The 17267-nt window shown below is 59.2% G+C and overlaps 1 protein-coding gene across 1 annotated transcript; it reads left to right on the top strand.

The window, feature by feature from the left end:
* Positions 1 to 5058: 5058 nt before the first annotated feature.
* On the top strand, positions 5059 to 6996 carry LRRC4B (leucine rich repeat containing 4B). Its single transcript, XM_065423027.1, has one exon. It carries the CDS (start codon positions 5059 to 5061, stop codon positions 6994 to 6996), a length of 1938 nt encoding a protein of 645 aa, XP_065279099.1.
* Positions 6997 to 17267: the final 10271 nt, after the last annotated feature.

The raw sequence follows: 17267 nt of genomic DNA, 5'->3' as shown, positions 1-17267 counted from the left end.
CGGGGGGCTGCTGCGGGCGTAGTTTTGGGGGTGCTTGATTTCGGGTTAAATAGCGGGGCGTTTTGCTAGGTGGTCTGATAGCGGCGCAGGTCGCCGGGCGGCTGGAGCCGGCGAGTGGCGGCTGGGTGGTTATAGCTGGTTAAATGTCCGGGGCTGGGGTGGGGCAGGGAACAGGCTTTGGGGGCGGGTGAGTGAACCGCTGGGAGGACCCTGCCTTCCGCATGGCAGCGCCCGGCCCTCTATGGCCCCGCTGCTGCTGCTGCTGCTTCTGGCCGCTCTGCCGCAACCCCTGGGTGGCTCGGGCCGCTTCGCCCAGCCCCGGCTGTGGCATTGGGGGTCGACCGCCCGGCGGCACCTGCAGGCGGCTCCGTGTGCCCTGTGTGTCCCGAGTGTCCCGTGCTCGGAGCCCACCCGACCTGGCCATAAGGTGCAGGCGCTGCTTCCCGACACGAACCGCAGCGGCCCCAGGGCGCCCCCCCCGCGCTGCTGCTGCCAGGGCCGGCTCTAGGCTTTTGCCGCCCCAAGCAAAAAAACCAACCCCCCCCCCAAAATCGATGGCCGGAATGCCACCCCTGAAAATGTGCCGCCCCAAGCACGTGCTTGGTTTGCTGGTGCCTGGAGCCGGCCCTGGAGGAGATGATCTAGCGGGTCCCTTCTGGCCTGGGGGGGTTAGCGTGGGGCCTGGCGCTGGTAGCAGTGAGCGAGCGACCCGGCCCCAGCCCGCCCTGCCAGCTCCCGGCGTCACTCGGGGCGGAAGCCGGAAAGAGGCGGGGGCTTGGGGGAAGGGGGGCGGGGAGAGGGCGGAGCAGGGGCGGGATGGAGCCGGCTCGCTCGCTGCTGCCGGCGCCAGGCCCCCCGCTAACCCTCCAGGCCGCCCTGGACCCCACATCCCCCCAAAGTGCGGGTCCCGGGGCAATTGCCCCATTCCGTCCGATGGACGGGACGGCTCTGCTTGGACCCGTTCTGGGCACCACCAAAAATTAACCAAACCTGGTGCCCAGCACCCATGTGTCTGCACCGCTTTTATGGTAAGGTTTTTGCTCTACATGATGAAGGGGATGGAACGGCGGCCGTATGAGGTGAGATGAATAAGACTGAGACTTTTCAGCTTGGAAAAGAGACAACTGAGGGGGGGCATGGTAGAGGTCTATAAAATCATGACTGGGGTGGAGAAAGTAAATCAGGACGTGTTATTTACTCCTGCTTATAACACAAGAACTAGGGGTCACCCAGTGAAATGAACAGGCAGCAGGTTTAACACAAATAAGGGGAAGTATTTCTTCACACAACACACTGACAACCTGTGGAACTCCTTGCCAAAGGATGCTGTGAAGGCCAAAACTATAACAGGGTTCAAAAAAGAACTAGATCAGTTCCTGGAGGACAGGTCCATCAATGGCTATTAGCCAGGATGGACAGGGATGGTGTCCCTTGTCTCTGTTTGCCAGAATCTGGAATGGGTGACAGGGGATGGATCACTTGATGATTCCCTGTTCTGTTCATTCCCTCTGGGGCGCCTGGCATTGGCCACTGTCGGGAGACAGGATCCTGGTCTAGATGGACCTTTGGTCTGACCCAGTCTAGCTGCTCTCATGTTCACTTTGTGGAAGGTTGTTACTGTAGGATTGCTGCTATAGATGGTGTGTGGGTACGGTTGTAATAAACTGTATGTGTCAACAGTGGCTAATGCTGTGGGTGTGGATGATGGGCCCTATACAGCTTGCTATGTAGTGTGTGTGTACATGGTTGTTAATGTCAGGTTGGTGCTATATTCTGTGTGCGGTGATGGTTTTTAATGTGCGGTTATTAAATTCTCTAGTGACAGTGGTCATTGCAGAGTTGTTGCTATACACTGTGTGTGGGGATGGTTTTTGATAGTGGGTGGTTGCTTAACACTATGAGACCAATTGTTAATGTCGGCTGGTTGCTACATGCCATGTGTGTGTGAATAGTTATTAGTGTACGTTTTCTACGCTACACCGTGTGTGCAGACGGTTGTTATGGTCGGGATGTTGATCTGCACTGTGTGTGTCGACTGTGCTCCGTATGTACAGGGTTGTTGCAGTACACCGTGGAGAGGGCTGTTACTGTCCGATTGCTGCCATACACTGTGTGCAATGGGTTGTTAATTAAAATAGTCACTGTACACTGAGTGTGGATGGTTGTTTATATAGGGGTTGCTACAATGCACTGTGGGGACCGTTATTGAAGAGTGTTGCAATAAACAGTGTCAACTAGTGGCTGTGATATAGGGTTGTAGCTATGTGCGGTGTGTGAAGAGGTTTGCTAATGAACAATGGTTGGTCTACACACTGCGTGGGGAAGGTTGTTACTGCAAGACTGTTGCTAGATCATGTGTATGTGGGGTGGTTGTTATTGTGTGGCTGTTGCACCATTGATACCTGTAGTGTATTGGTTGATGTAGGGTTGTTGCAACACATTGTGTGTGGAGACAGCTGTTAAGGTAGGGTTGCTACCATGTGGCATGTGAGGTTGGTTGTTACTGTAGGTTTGCTGCTGTACTCTGTGTGTGTATGGTTGTTACTGTTGGGTGGTTGTACTGTGTGTGCAAATGTGTGTTACTGTAGAGCTGTTGCTAAACACTGTGTGTGGGGCTGGTTGGTAGTGTAGGGTTGTTTCTCTGCAGTCCATGTGGGGAGGGTTGCTATGGGACAGATGTTGCTATCCCCTGTGTGTGAGCATAGTTATTAATGTCGGGTTGCTGCTCCACACTGTGGGTGTGGCGGTGGTTAACGTGTGGTTGCTTCTATGCAATATCCGTGGGAACGGTTGATATTGTAGGAATGTTGCTACCCCCCACCCCGATGGTATTTAAGGTCAGATTGTTGCTATAACCCAGTATATAGAGATGGCTTATATTGCTAAGAAGTCGATATGCACTGGGTGCGGCCGGTTGTTAATGTAGGGGTGGCACTATACACTCCGTGTGTGTGTGTGTGTGTGTGTGTGTGTGTGTGTTTGCTGCTGTAGAGGTGTTGCTACATACTGCAGTGATGGTTGTTAATGTAGGATTGTTGCTAAACGCTGTTTGTTGGGATGGTTGTTAATGTAAGATATTGCTATAGTGTGTGTGTGTGTGTACAGTTGGTTATGGAGTGTTGCTGGGGGAAGTCTGAGGGTCGATGGTCTACTGTGTGTGGGGGGATGATTTTTACTCCATGGTTGTTACTTTACATCCTGCCTGGGGACGGGTGTTAATATTGGGGTGTTACTAGACCTCCTGCGTAAGCGCGATTGTTCCCGTGGGGGGTGTTGCTGTGTGCTGGGTGTGGGGATGGTGGTTAATGTCGGGTTGCTGGTATACATACACTGTGTGTTGGGGTAGTTGTTCCCGTAGCATTGTTGCGATATGCCCTGTGCAGAGCTCGTTGTTACTGAAGGGTTGCTGCTCTACCGTGTGTTGGTCTGGTTGGTATGGTAGGTTGTTATCCCCTGTGTGTAGTGTCTGTATCTCAGGAGGGGCTGGGGAGGGCGAGAGAAGGAGACGGGGTGCACAATAGTGTAGTCCCTTGAGGAGTGAGTTGCTTTGGTCTCATTCAGCTGGGGGCTCGGGGCATCAGCCCCCCTGCTCAAAACAGAGTCACGACTCACCGTTTGAGAACCGCAGGTCAAGACTTTGGGCTCAGTAGTGGGGGAACCGGGCGAGATTTCATGGCCTGTGATATCCAAGACCTCCTGGATGGTTGGACGATTCCTTCTGGCCTTAAACACTATGAAGCTATGGGTCGTCTGTGGGGCTGGAGGCATTTGAAGCCAAGAATTCAGCAAGAATCGCGGGGATATTCAGAGGCAAACCAGTTAGCGCTGGGGGTTTGAAGAGGGACGACGCCCTGGTTCTAGGGGGTAAACCAGGCGTTTTCCAGCTTGGGACGTGACCGTCATGGGTGTTGGATTATCCCCCGTCGGATTCCTGGTTCCTCCGTGCGATGCAGTTGCCCACGACGGGCCAGTTACTCGTTGTGGGAAATTCAAAACATTTGAGGTTTGGTTTCCTCCTATTTCCATCGAAAATTTTCCATTTTTTTAAATGCGGAACCAAGAAACGGGATTCCAAAACCGCATTTTGGGGGGTGTGTGTTCGGGTTTCCGTAAGGATTTAGGGGGGGAAAGTTTGGGGCCTTTGCAAATGGTTTGCGGCGGGAAATTTTGTGGTGGTTTTTTTTTTTTTTTAAAAAGGGGATGGCGGAGGGAGGAAATATTGTTGCAGGCGATTTTACCCCCAAGGGAATTGTGGATCCTGTTGAGATATTGACCTCAACATTGTGGCGAGTGTGGGGGAAAGGTCATTGGGCCATTGTGGGGTGTGGTACGGCCCTCACCCCACATCTCAGGATAACTATAACCTGCCCCTTATGTGACCCTGTTGCCAGAATATCTGGGCCTTTCATGTATCCCCCCCTCACAGCCCCAGATCCCAGCACGGTCCCCTGCACTTCAAGTAGAAACTGGGGCACAAAACGACCGGCCTGGGATCCACAGGGCATATATGATGGAGGGAGAAATTCAACCAGGGCCCCGTGGTGCAGGGACCCTGCTCCCTGGTCTCTCTCCTCCTGAGGATGGGCCTTGTAGCCTAGGGACCCTGCTCCCTGGTCTCTCTCCTCCTGAGGATGGGCCTTGTAGCCTAGGGACCCTGCTCCCTGGTCTCTCTCCTCCTGAGGATGGGCCTTGTAGCCTAGGGACCCTGCTCCCTGGTCTCTCTCCTCCTGGGGATGGGCCTTGTAGCCTAGGGACCCTGCTCCCTGGTCTCTCTCCTCCTGAGGATGGGCCTTGTAGCCTAGGGTCCCTGCTCCCTGGTCTCTCTCCTCCTGAGGATGGGCCTTGTAGCCTAGGGACCCTGCTCCCTGGTCTCTCTCCTCCTGAGGATGGGCCTTGTAGCCTAGGGTCCCTGCTCCCTGGTCTCTCTCCTCCTGGGGTCGGGCCCTGAGGTGCAGGGCTGACGCTAACGAGTCTCTCTCTTCCGTTGTGTCTCCAGGCTCTAGGTATTTGTCAGCCTGCCCAGAGGAGGTTTTGCCCATTAAAGCATGAACGTTGGACATGGCTGCCCCCCGTTGCTGCTCCCGGAGGGGGCCGCCACCTCCCCGTCCCTCTAGGATGCCCTGGAAGTCGGTCCTGCTGCTGGGGCTTTGGTTGCCTTCGCTGGCGTGGGCCGGAGCTTCGCCCACTTCCTGCCCGGCCGCCTGTTCCTGCAGCAACCAGGCCAGCCGGGTGATCTGCACGCGCCGGGAGCTGGTGGAGGTGCCGGAGAGCATCTCCATCAACACGCGGTACCTCAACCTGCAGGAGAACAACATCCAGCTCATCAAGACCGACACCTTCAAGCACCTGCGGCACCTGGAGATCCTGCAGCTGAGCAAGAACCTGATCCGCAAGATCGAGGTGGGCGCCTTCAACGGCCTGCCCAACCTCAACACGCTGGAGCTCTTCGACAACCGCCTGGCCACGGTGCCCACCCAGGCCTTCGAGTACCTCTCCAAGCTGCGGGAGCTCTGGCTGCGGAACAACCCCATCGAGAGCATCCCGTCCTACGCCTTCAACCGGGTGCCCTCCCTGCGCCGCCTGGACCTGGGCGAGCTCAAGAAGCTGGAGTATATCTCCGAGGCGGCCTTCGAAGGGCTGGTGAACCTGCGGTACCTGAACCTGGGCATGTGCAACCTCAAGGACATCCCCAACCTGACGGCGCTGGTGCGGCTGGAGGAGCTGGAGCTGTCGGGCAACCGGCTGGACATGATCCGCCCCGGCTCCTTCCAGGGCCTCACCAGCCTGCGCAAGCTGTGGCTGATGCACGCCCAGGTGTCCACCATCGAGCGCAACGCCTTCGACGACCTCAAGTCGCTGGAGGAGCTGAACCTGTCCCACAACAACCTCATGTCGCTGCCCCACGACCTCTTCACCCCCTTGCACCGGCTGGAGCGGGTGCACCTCAACCACAACCCCTGGCATTGCAACTGTGATGTCCTCTGGCTCAGCTGGTGGCTGAAGGAGACGGTGCCCAACAACACCACCTGCTGCGCCCGCTGCCACGCCCCGGCCAACCTCAAGGGGCGTTACATCGGCGAGCTGGACCAGAGCCACTTCACCTGCTACGCACCGGTCATCGTCGAGCCGCCCACCGACCTCAACGTGACGGAGGGGATGGCGGCGGAGCTGAAGTGCCGGACGGGCACCTCCATGACCTCGGTCAACTGGCTGACGCCCAATGGGACGCTGATGACGCACGGCTCGTACCGGGTGCGGATTTCCGTCTTGCACGATGGCACGCTCAACTTCACCAATGTGACGGTGCAGGACACGGGGCAGTACACCTGCATGGTGACCAACTCGGCCGGCAACACCACGGCGTCGGCCACCCTCAACGTCTCGGCCGTGGACCCGGCCGCCACCGGCTACACCTACTTCACCACCGTCACCGTGGAGACGCTGGAGACGGCCCAGGAGGACGCGCTGCCCACCAAGAAGGAGCCGGGCCCCACGCCTGCTGTGGGCTGGGACGTGACCTACTCCACCACCTCCTTGACGCCCCGCTCCACCCGCTCCACGGAGAAGCCCTACACCGTGCCCATCACCGACGCGGCCGAGGGCGGCATGAAGGATCTGGACGACGTGATGAAGACCACCAAGATCATCATCGGCTGCTTCGTGGCCATCACCTTCATGGCGGCCGTCATGCTGATCGTCTTCTACAAGCTGCGCAAGCAGCACCAGTTCCACAAGCACCACGGCCCCACCCGCACCATCGAGATCATCAACGTGGAGGACGAGCTGCCGGCCGCGGCCGGCGCCCCCGGCGACAGCCACCTGGCCCTGCCGGCCCTGGAGCACGACCACCTCAACCACTACGCGGCCTTCAAGGCCCACTACAACAACAACGCGGGGGCCCTGGCCTGCGCCAAGAACCCGCTACTGAACTCTATCCACGAACCTCTGCTGTTCAAGAGCAGCTCAAAGGAGAACGTGCAGGAGACGCAGATCTGAGGACGGGGACGCCCCTCGCGGCCTGCCTTCCCCCCTCCGCCCGCCCCGACCACGCGGCCCACCCGCCCGCCCGCCCCCCGGCGGCCCGCCGCGGGAGCGGGGAAATGCCTCCGGGGAGAGAGAACCCCCTAACCCGCCCGTGACGGATCGGCTCCCGTTGGATGCCATGTTCCCACCCGCTGGAGGATCCCCCAATTCCTGGCTCCCACCCCAACTGCCTCTGTGTCCCCCCCTGCCCCATTCCTGTCCCCCTCCCTACCTGTCTGTCCCTCCCCTGCCCTGAGATTTCCACCTCTCTCTGGTTTACCCTTTGACGTTGGCTTTTATTTTGGCAGTTTTCTCAGTACCCAGTTGACCGAGATGTCTCCGTTTCTCCCCTCACCCCCCTCCTGCCCCAATCAAAGACCGGGAAGTTGCGTGCCCCCACCCCCGGCCCCGCTCCCCGAAACTTGAAACTCTTTTGATACCACTGGGCATTCCCGGCCCCGCCTGGGGTGCTGGGTTACTAAAAGCGAAAAAAAGGAAACCAACCAACCAACCCTGGAATAATTTTTTTTTTTTTTGGTGGTTGTGGGATTAAACGGGGGGGGGGGGGGGGGGAGGGTGGGGAAAAAAACCCAGCACCCAGAGAAAGAGGTGGTGGGGGAGGGGGGGGACGACAAAATATTATTTTGTGGTAGCGGCTGTTTCGGTCGAGAGTCTATTTTCAGCCATGGGGCCATGGCTGGCGCAGGCTGTGGGGTTTTTTAATGACTATGTGACTCCGGGCACCCCAGCCCTTGCTCCCCGCGCGAAACGCAGAGCAGAGGTATTTTTTAATTTGTAATAATCTGGGGAGGGGCGGGGTTTGGGAGGGGGGGGAGCCGGGAAGGGGGGGATTTGCGGGGGGTGCACTCCTGCCCCCCTCCCCCGGAGCCTGTGATCCCAACCATTTCTGGGTCTCGTCCGAGTTTCCTATTTTAATAAAATCCATAAAGGTGTTTACAAGCGTCTCTCCGAGAGCTGGAGGGGGGGGAGGACAGGGGCAGGAGGGAATGTGCACCAGCCGCATGCACTGGCTCGCACGCCCACCCTCACATGCAGCAGCTCGCACGCCCACCCTCACATGCACCAGCTCGCACGCTCACCCTCACATGCAGCAGCTCGCATGCCCACCCTCACAGCCTCACATGCACCAGCTCGCACGCCCACCCTCACACCTACCTCCCTTAGCACCAACCCCCCCCCCCCCCTGGCACCGGGATGCGTGTGCCCACAGCCGCCCTCACACGTGGAGGCCTGCGGCGGGAAATGCTCCGTTCCCCATGGGGCCAGCAGAGAGGGGGTGGAGGAGAGGGTCTGCCTAGGCTGGGGGTCTCTTCTCTCTTGATGCCCCCCCCCCCCGGTGAGGGGGGGAAGCGTACACACTTCGGCCAGGGAGCTGCCTTCAGGGGGTCCCAGCCAATGGAGGCAAAACAACCCTCTCGAAGCGGCTGGGGCTGGGGGGCAGACCTCCAAAGTGGGGGGCGTAGGGAGAGACAGAGAGGGCTGTGCAGGATGTGGGGTGGTGCCCTGTGGGGGGGGGGTTATTAGCTATTTCCCAGCCCCCAATTGTGCTGCGGGTTTGATCCCAGGGACCTGCCACTGGACTATGCCCCCCCCACTATCTCCTTTGCCACTCAGGTGCAAGAAGAGAACCCAGGAGTCCTGGCTCCCAGCCCCCACTGTTTTAACCACTAGACCCCACTCCCCTCCCAGAGCTGGGGAGAGAACCCAGGAGTCCGGGCTCCCAGCCCCCCCCCCAAACACTAGACCCCACTCCCCTCCCAGAGCTGGGGAGAGAACCCAGGAGTCCTGGCTCCCAGCCCCCACTGTTTTAACCACTAGACCCCACTCCCCTCCCAGAGCTGGGGAGAGAACCCAGGAGTCCTGGCTCCCAGCCCCCCCCCCAAACACTAGACCCCACTCCCTTCCCAGAGCCGGGGAGGGAACCCAGGAGTCCTGGCTCCCAGCCCTCCCCCCTGCTCTAACCACTAGCCCCCACTCCCCTCCCAGAGCTGGGGAGAGAACCCAGGAGTCCTGGGGCTCCCAGCCGCTTGGCTAGCATGACACACCCAGGGAGGCTGTTGTGTGAGGGGAGCGTGCCTTGCTGGGAGTTCGGGGCTCGCAGAGGGGGCTTGTCCAAGGCGGTTGGGTCTGCTCTGCTTGGGGCAGGGTGGGGGTCTATGCCGAGAGGCAGTGGGTCTGCTGCCCCCTCCCAGGCCAGGGGGTGGGGGGTGGATTAGGGCAGGGAGCTGTGCAGATGCTGCCCAGGGGGGCCAGGCTCTAGGGGTGACCTTTGCAATGTACCCCGAGGGTGGGAGGGGACAACAGGGGGACGTGTGGAGCCAGCGGGGAATGCGGTGTTATGGGGGTCACTGGGGCGCATGGGGGCTGGGGGGGCAGAATCAGCACAGGGCTGTGGGTCATGGGAGGGTCAATGAGGGGTCACAGGTTGTGTGTGGGCAATTGGGGGTGGGGGATTTGTGGTCATGGGGGGCTCAGTGGGGCAGGCCGGTCATGAGGGGGTCAGCAGGGGCTGCAGTTTCAGGGGGCTCAGTGGGGTGTGTGTGGGGGAGGCAGGCACAGGGCCAGTGGAGGATAGAGGGGTGTGTGTGTGTGGGGTGCCTGGGGCCCATGGGGCTTGTCAAGGTGAGGGGAGGAGGCGCAGGATGGTTGGGGTTTCTGGACCCCCCCTCAGCCCCCGACCCTAATTGAGACAGTCAGACCCAGCCCCCACCTGAGACCCCCCATCCTGCCCCACAAGTTGTGACACCAGGCGCCGGGCTGCGTTTATACTGTGTTTGAGGAGTGAAACTGGATTTTCCGCGCGTCACAGGCCGGGGGTGGGAGGGGGGGGGGGAGGGAAGGGGAATTTGGGACTAAAGGAAAATAACCTCAGAGGCGCTGCATGACAGCGAGTGGGAGAAATCTCCGTGGGGGGAGCACCCGCCTACGCCAGCCCCGGCCTCTCCCAGCAGAGGGTGCTGTGGGGAGCTGGGCAGGAGCGCTGGCCATGGGGGGAGCCCTGTGTTTCTCCAGTCCCCCCCCATTTGTTTATGTCTATCCATCCCCATCCCCCCCCATCCCTCCCTCTATCTATCTATCTATCCCGTCACCCCCTCTATCCATCTATCTATCCCCACCCCCCATCCACCCCATCTATCTATCCCCAGTCACCCCCTCTATCCATCTATCTATCCCCACCCCCCATCCACCCCATCTATCTATCCCCATCCACCTATCTATCCATCCCCATCCCCCCACCCACCCCCTCTATCTATCTATCCCCATCCCCCATCTATCCCCATCCACCCCATCTATCTATCCCCACCCCCCCCATCCACCCCCTCTATCTATCTATCCCCATCCCCCCATCTATCCCCATCCACCCCATCTATCTATCCCCACCCCCCCCATCCACCCCATCTATCTATCCCCACCCCCCATCCACCTATCTATCCATCCCCATCCCCCCCACCCACCCCCTCTATCTATCTATCCCCATCCCCCCATCTATCCCCATCCACCCCATCTATCTATCCCCACCCCCCATCCACCTATCTATCCATCCCCATCCCCCCCCCCACCCCCTCTATCTATCTATCCCCATCCCCCCACCAACCCCCTCTATCTATCTATCCCCATCCCATCTATCTATCTATCTATCTATCTATCTATCTATCTATCCCCAGCCACCCCACCTATCTATCTATCCCCAGCCACCCCCTCCACCCCATCTATCCCCAGCCACCCCATCTATCTATCTATCCCCATCCCCCCATCTATCTATATCTATCTATCTATCTCCATCCACCCCATCTATCTATCTATCTATCTATCTATCTATCTATCTATCTATCTATCTATCTATCTATCTATCTATCTATCTATCCCCATCCACCCCCTCTATCCCCATCCACCACATCTATCCCCATCCACCCCATCTATCCACCCCCTCTATCCCCATCCACCCCCTCTATCCCCATCCACCACATCTATCTATCTATCTATCTATCTATCTATCTATCTATCTATCTATCTATCTATCTATCTATCTATCTATCTATCCCCATCCACCTCATCTATCTATCTATCTATCTATCTATCTATCCCCATCCACCCCATCTATCTATCTATCCCCATCCACCCCATCTATCTATCCCCACCCCCCCATCCACCCCATCTATCTATCCCCACCCCCCATCCACCTATCTATCCATCCCCATCCCCCCCACCCACCCCCTCTATCTATCTATCCCCATCCCCCCATCTATCCCCATCCACCCCATCTATCTATCCCCACCCCCCCATCCACCCCATCTATCTATCCCCACCCCCCATCCACCTATCTATCCATCCCCATCCCCCCCCACCCACCCCCTCCTATCTATCTATCCCCATCCCCCCATCTATCCCCATCCACCCCATCTATCTATCCCCACCCCCCATCCACCTATCTATCCATCCCCATCCCCCCCACCCACCCCCTCTATCTATCTATCCCCATCCCCCCCCACCCACCCCCTCTATCTATCTATCCCCATCCCCCCCCACCAACCCCCTCTATCTATCTATCCCCATCCCCTCTATCTATCTATCTATCTATCTATCTATCTATCTATCTATCTATCTATCTATCCCCAGCCACCCCACCTATCTATCTATCCCCAGCCACCCCCTCCACCCCATCTATCCCAGCCACCCCATCTATCTATCTATCCCCATCCCCCATCTATCTATCTATCTATCTATCTATCTATCTATCTATCTATCTATCTATCTATCCCCATCCACCCCCTCTATCCCCATCCACCACATCTATCCCCATCCACCCCATCTATCCACCCCCTCTATCCCCATCCACCCCCTCTATCCCCATCCACCACATCTATCTATCTATCTATCTATCTATCTATCTATCTATCTATCTATCTATCTATCTATCTATCTATCTATCCCCATCCACCTCATCTATCTATCTATCTATCTATCTATCTATCTATCTATCTATCTATCTATCCCCATCCACCCTCTATCTATCTATCTATCTATCTATCTATCTATCTATCTATCTATCTATCTATCTATCTATCTATCTATCCCCATCCACCCTCTATCTATCTATCTATCTATCTATCTATCTATCTATCTATCTATCTATCTATCTATCCCCATCCACCCTCTATCTATCTATCTATCTATCTATCTATCTATCTATCTATCTATCTATCTATCTATCTATCTATCTATCCCCATGCACCCCATCTATCTATCCCCAGTCACCCCCTCTATCCATCTATCTATCCCCACCCCCCATCCACCCCATCTATCTATCCCCAGTCACCCCCTCTATCCATCTATCTATCCCCACCCCCCATCCACCCCATCTATCTATCCCCACCCCCATCCACCTATCTATCCATCCCCATCCCCCCCACCCACCCCCTCTATCTATCTATCCCCATCCCCCCATCTATCCCCATCCACCCCATCTATCTATCCCCACCCCCCCATCCACCCCATCTATCTATCCCCACCCCCCATCCACCTATCTATCCATCCCCATCCCCCCCACCCATCCCCTCTATCTATCTATCCCCATCCCCCCCACAACCCCCTCTATCTATCTATCCCCATCCCCTCTATCTATCTATCTATCTATCTATCTATCTATCTATCTATCCCCAGCCACCCCCTCCACCCCATCTATCCCCAGCCACCCCATCTATCTATCTATCCCCATCCCCCCATCTATCTATCTATCTATCTATCTATCTATCTATCTATCTATCTATCTATCTATCTATCCCCATCCACCCCCTCTATCCCCATCCACCACATCTATCCCCATCCACCCCATCTATCCACCCCCTCTATCCCCATCCACCCCCTCTATCCCCATCCACCACATCTATCTATCTATCTATCTATCTATCTATCTATCTATCTATCTATCTATCTATCTATCTATCTATCTATCTATCCCCATCCACCACATCTATCTATCTATCTATCTATCTATCTATCTATCCCCATCCACCTCCTCTATCTATCTATCTATCTATCTATCTATCTATCTATCTATCTATCTATCTATCTATCTATCTATCTATCTATCTATCTATCCCCATACACCCTCTATCTATCTATCTATCTATCTATCTATCTATCTATCTATCTATCTATCCCCAGCCACCCTATCTATCTATCTATCTATCTATCTATCTATCTATCTATCTATCTATCTATCTATCTATCTATCCCCAGCCACCCCATCTATCTATCCCCATCCACCCCCTCTATCTATCTATCCCCAGCCACCCTATCTATCTATCTATCTATCCCCAGCCACCCCATCTATCTATCCCCATCCACCCCCTCTATCTATCTATCTCCATCCACCCCATCTATCTATCTATCTATCTATCTATCTATCTATCTATCTATCCCACCTCCCATCTCTCTCTCCAATCGGTGGGGCGGGATCCCAGGGAAGGGGCGCTGAGTATTATGGGATACCCACGCACTCCTGTTTTCTTCGTAGAATATATGTATTTTATCCAGACAGCAGCATCCCTCTGTCGCCATGGTGAGCGGTGTTGCTATGGAGAATCTTCCCGTACACCGCCCTCTCTCTGTGGCTGGCAAAGTGAGGGGTTTTTGTGGGGGGAGGAGGTGTGTTTGGTGGGTGGGGTGGGGCGGGGGGGCTGCGTGCCAGGCACCTTCAGGGAATGTCAGTCCCCTGGGCCAGGCTGAGATTCGTGCCTTGGAAGGGGATTTGGAGACGCAGGTGCAAAGCCCCAAAGATCCCCCCACCAGCCTCACTAACAGTGCCCCCCCCGGCTCCCACCCTCACTGAGACACCAGGGGGCGCTGTGCTGCAGGGAGCATGGCTGGGGGTGTTCGCTGGCAGCCAGGACTGACCCCGATCCCCTAAGGCAATGCTAGGGGGCACTGGGCTGCAGGTTGGGGTCCCTGGCGGTCAGGGCAGGCCCCAATGCCCTAGCATGGTGCGAGGTGGGCGCTGGGCTGCCGGGAGCAGGTTTTTTGGGGTGGGGGGTTTTCTGTGTGGCAGATGTTTTCCTCTATTACCATCTCTTTTGCTTCTCCGCAGCCTGGCACACCGAGCTGCGTCGCGGCCTCCCACTCCCAGGCTGGGCTGGCGTGCGGCGGTTGCGGCCTCATTTACCGCTGAGCTCCTCCTCGTCACATAAACCCAGCAGAGGGGAAGCCACGGCCTGGCAATGAGCAACGCAGCCCTGCAAGGGGCAACCGGGAGACAGCGAGCTCGGGGGGGCTGGGAGCCAGGACTCCTGGGTTCTATCCCTGGCTCTGGGAGGCGAGTGGGGTCTAGTGGTTAGAGCAGGGGGGCTGGGAGCCAGGACTCCTGGGTTCTATCCCTGGCTCTGGGAGGCGAGTGGGGTCTAGTGGTTAGAGCAGGGGGGCTGGGAGCCAGGACTCCTGGGTTCTTTCCCTGGCCCTGGGAGGGGAGTGGGGTCTAGTGGTTAGAGCAGGGGGGGCTGGGAGCCAGGACTCCTGGGTTCTATCTCTGGCTCTGGGAGCAGGGGGCACAGCCCCTCCCGTGCTGACCCATGACTCCCCCTCTGCTGGCTCCCGTCAGGCACCGCCTCAAGGCCCGTCTGTCCCTGCGGAGCCGGGCCAGGAATCGGCCAGGGGGCACGGGGAGGGGGAAGCACAAAGGAGGCTCTTGTTCTCCCGCCTCTGGCTTCCCAAACTGGCGTAGGTCAAAAGGGAACAGGCCCCAGTGATCTCAGCTCAGTGCCTGGGAGCATCCCGCCGGCCTGGCGATTCCCAGGGGTTGCGGGGGGAGGCCAGGGCTGGGAGAAGCAGGAGGTCAGGGGCTGGGGAGTGCGTTTCTGTGTCTCCTGGGGAGAGGTTCCCCGGGGGGACGACAACACAATGTTTGTTTAAATCCCCACTGGCAGGCCCCCAGCGGGGAGCCGGGCGTTTCCCACAGGCAGGCAGCCGGTGCCGTGTGCGGTGGGAACTGGCTTCTCCCGGCAGAGCGTGGGACCCCCGGGCTCTGCTCTCCACCTGCCCCTCGGGGCCCTGGGTCCCCTCTGCAGATCCCCCCCGCCAGCATAGCCCCAGCTGTAATGGGAGGTAAGTGTGTCTGTCCATGCCAAGACACCCCCCCACGTCCCCCCAGCCAGGGGGCTGTGATGCTCAACATCACTGTGGATCCCCGTTGCCGTGGTAACTCTGGGGGGTGGGGAGGGCCCAGCACTGTGGATCCCGGTCACCAGGGTAACCTCTTTGCTGCAGATCCCCGTCGCTATGGCAACTGCGGCTGCAGATCCTTATCGCCATGGCAACGCCACAGGCTCCAGGTGGTAGCAACACTGCAGCCGGGGGCAGGCCCTGTTGTCTGCAAAACCCAGCTGGGGTGTGTGTGTGTGTGTGTGTGTGTGTGTTGGGGTGGGGGGGAATTCTTCAATGGGCGCCTGTGTCCGGGGGACGGACAGACGGGCAGGGAGCGGGATACGTGGGCCTGGGGGAGACTGAGTCAGAGCTAACCCCCCCCATCCCTCCCCCCCGACCCAGGGCTCCAGCATTGGCCCTGACTGCCCACAGCACCAGCCTGCACTGGGGGGGGTGGTGGAGGGAACCCTCTGTATCCCTGGCATCTCCACCAGGCAGCTCCCCACTTCGCCCCCCCCCCAAACCCTAGCTCCCACCCCGGGGGCCTGCTCTCTCCTTCCGCAGCCCCCCGCCCCAGCCAGGCCGCCGCGTGCTCCAGTGACCGGCTGGACCGTGTCCTCCCTGCGACCTTGTGGCCTGCAGAGGCACCGCCTGCTTTTCGGGAGGGCGGGAAGCGGGAAGGGGGGACGGGACCGGTCTCAGCCGCCTGCCTGTAGAAGCGGGGATGGGGCACCCCAGTCCCCCCCCCCAATGCACTGGGCTCGGCAGCCCCCTCCTCCCCTCGCAGCCGCTTCCCCTCTGCCCAGCCGGAGCCGGGCAGAGCTTGAGTTGCAAGGAAAGCAGGGCCGCGGCTCAAGCAATTTTTATTTGGTTACTTTCCTAACCGAGACAGCAGGCCCGGAGGTGCTGGGGGGCTAGGAACGGCCAGGCCCGGAGGTGCGGGGGCTAGGAACGGCCAGGCCCGGAGGTGCTGGGGGGCTAGGAACGGCCAGGCCCGGAGGTGCGGGGGCTAGGAACGGCCAGGCCCGGAGGTGCTGGGGGGCTAGGAACGGCCAGGCCCAGAGGCGCCGGGGCTAGGAACGGCCAGGCCCGGAGGTGCTGGGGGGCTAGGAACGGCCAGGCCCGGAGGTGCGGGGGCTAGGAACGGCCAGGCCCGGAGGTGCTGGGGGGCTAGGAACGGCCAGGCCCGGAGGTGCGGGGGCTAGGAACGGCCAGGCCCGGAGGTGCTGGGGGGCTAGGAACGGCCAGGCCCGGAGGTGCCGGGGCTAGGAACGGCCAGGCCTGGAGGTGCCGGGGCTAGGAACGGCCAAGCCCGGAGGTGCTGGGGGGCTAGGAACGGCCAGGCCCGGAGGTGCCGGGGCTAGGAACGGCCAGGCCCGGAGGTGCTGGGGGGCTAGGAACGGCCAGGCCCGGAGGTGCTGGGGGGCTAGGAACGGCCAGGCCCGGAGGCGCCGGGGCTAGGAACGGCCAGGCCCGGAGGTGCTGGGGGGCTAGGAACGGCCAGGCCCGGAGGTGCTGGGGGGCTAGGAACGGCCAGACCCGGAGGTGCGGGGGCTAGGAACGGCCAGGCCCGGAGGTGCTGGGGGGCTAGGAACGGCCAGGCCCGGAGGTGCCGGGGCTAGGAACGGCCAGGCCCGGAGGTGCTGGGGGGCTAGGAACGGCCAGGCCTGGAGGTGCCGGGGCTAGGAACGGCCAAGCCCGGAGGTGCTGGGGGGCTAGGAACGGCCAGGCCCGGAGGTGCCGGGGCTAGGAACGGCCAGGCCCGGAGGTGCTGGGGGGCTAGGAACGGCCAGGCCCGGAGGTGCTGGGGGGCTAGGAACGGCCAGGCCCAGAGGTGCCGGGGCTAGGAACGGCCAGGCCCGGAGGTGCTGGGGGGCTAGGAACGGCCAGGCCCGGAGGTGCTGGGGGGCTAGGAACGGCCAGACCCGGAGGTGCTGGGGGGCTAGGAACGGCCAGGCCCAGAGGCGCCGGGGCTAGGAACGGCCAGGCCCGGAGGTGCTGGGGCTAGGAACGGCCAGGCCCGGAGGTGCTGGGGGGCTAGGAACGGCCAGACCCGGAGGTGCTGGGGGGCTAGGAACGGCCAGGCC

The sequence above is a fragment of the Emys orbicularis genome, assembly GCF_028017835.1.
Source record: "Emys orbicularis isolate rEmyOrb1 chromosome 21 unlocalized genomic scaffold, rEmyOrb1.hap1 SUPER_21_unloc_1, whole genome shotgun sequence".
In the NCBI taxonomy this organism is placed as follows: Eukaryota; Metazoa; Chordata; order Testudines; family Emydidae; genus Emys; species Emys orbicularis.
This window is presented reverse-complemented; position numbering and strand designations above follow the sequence as displayed.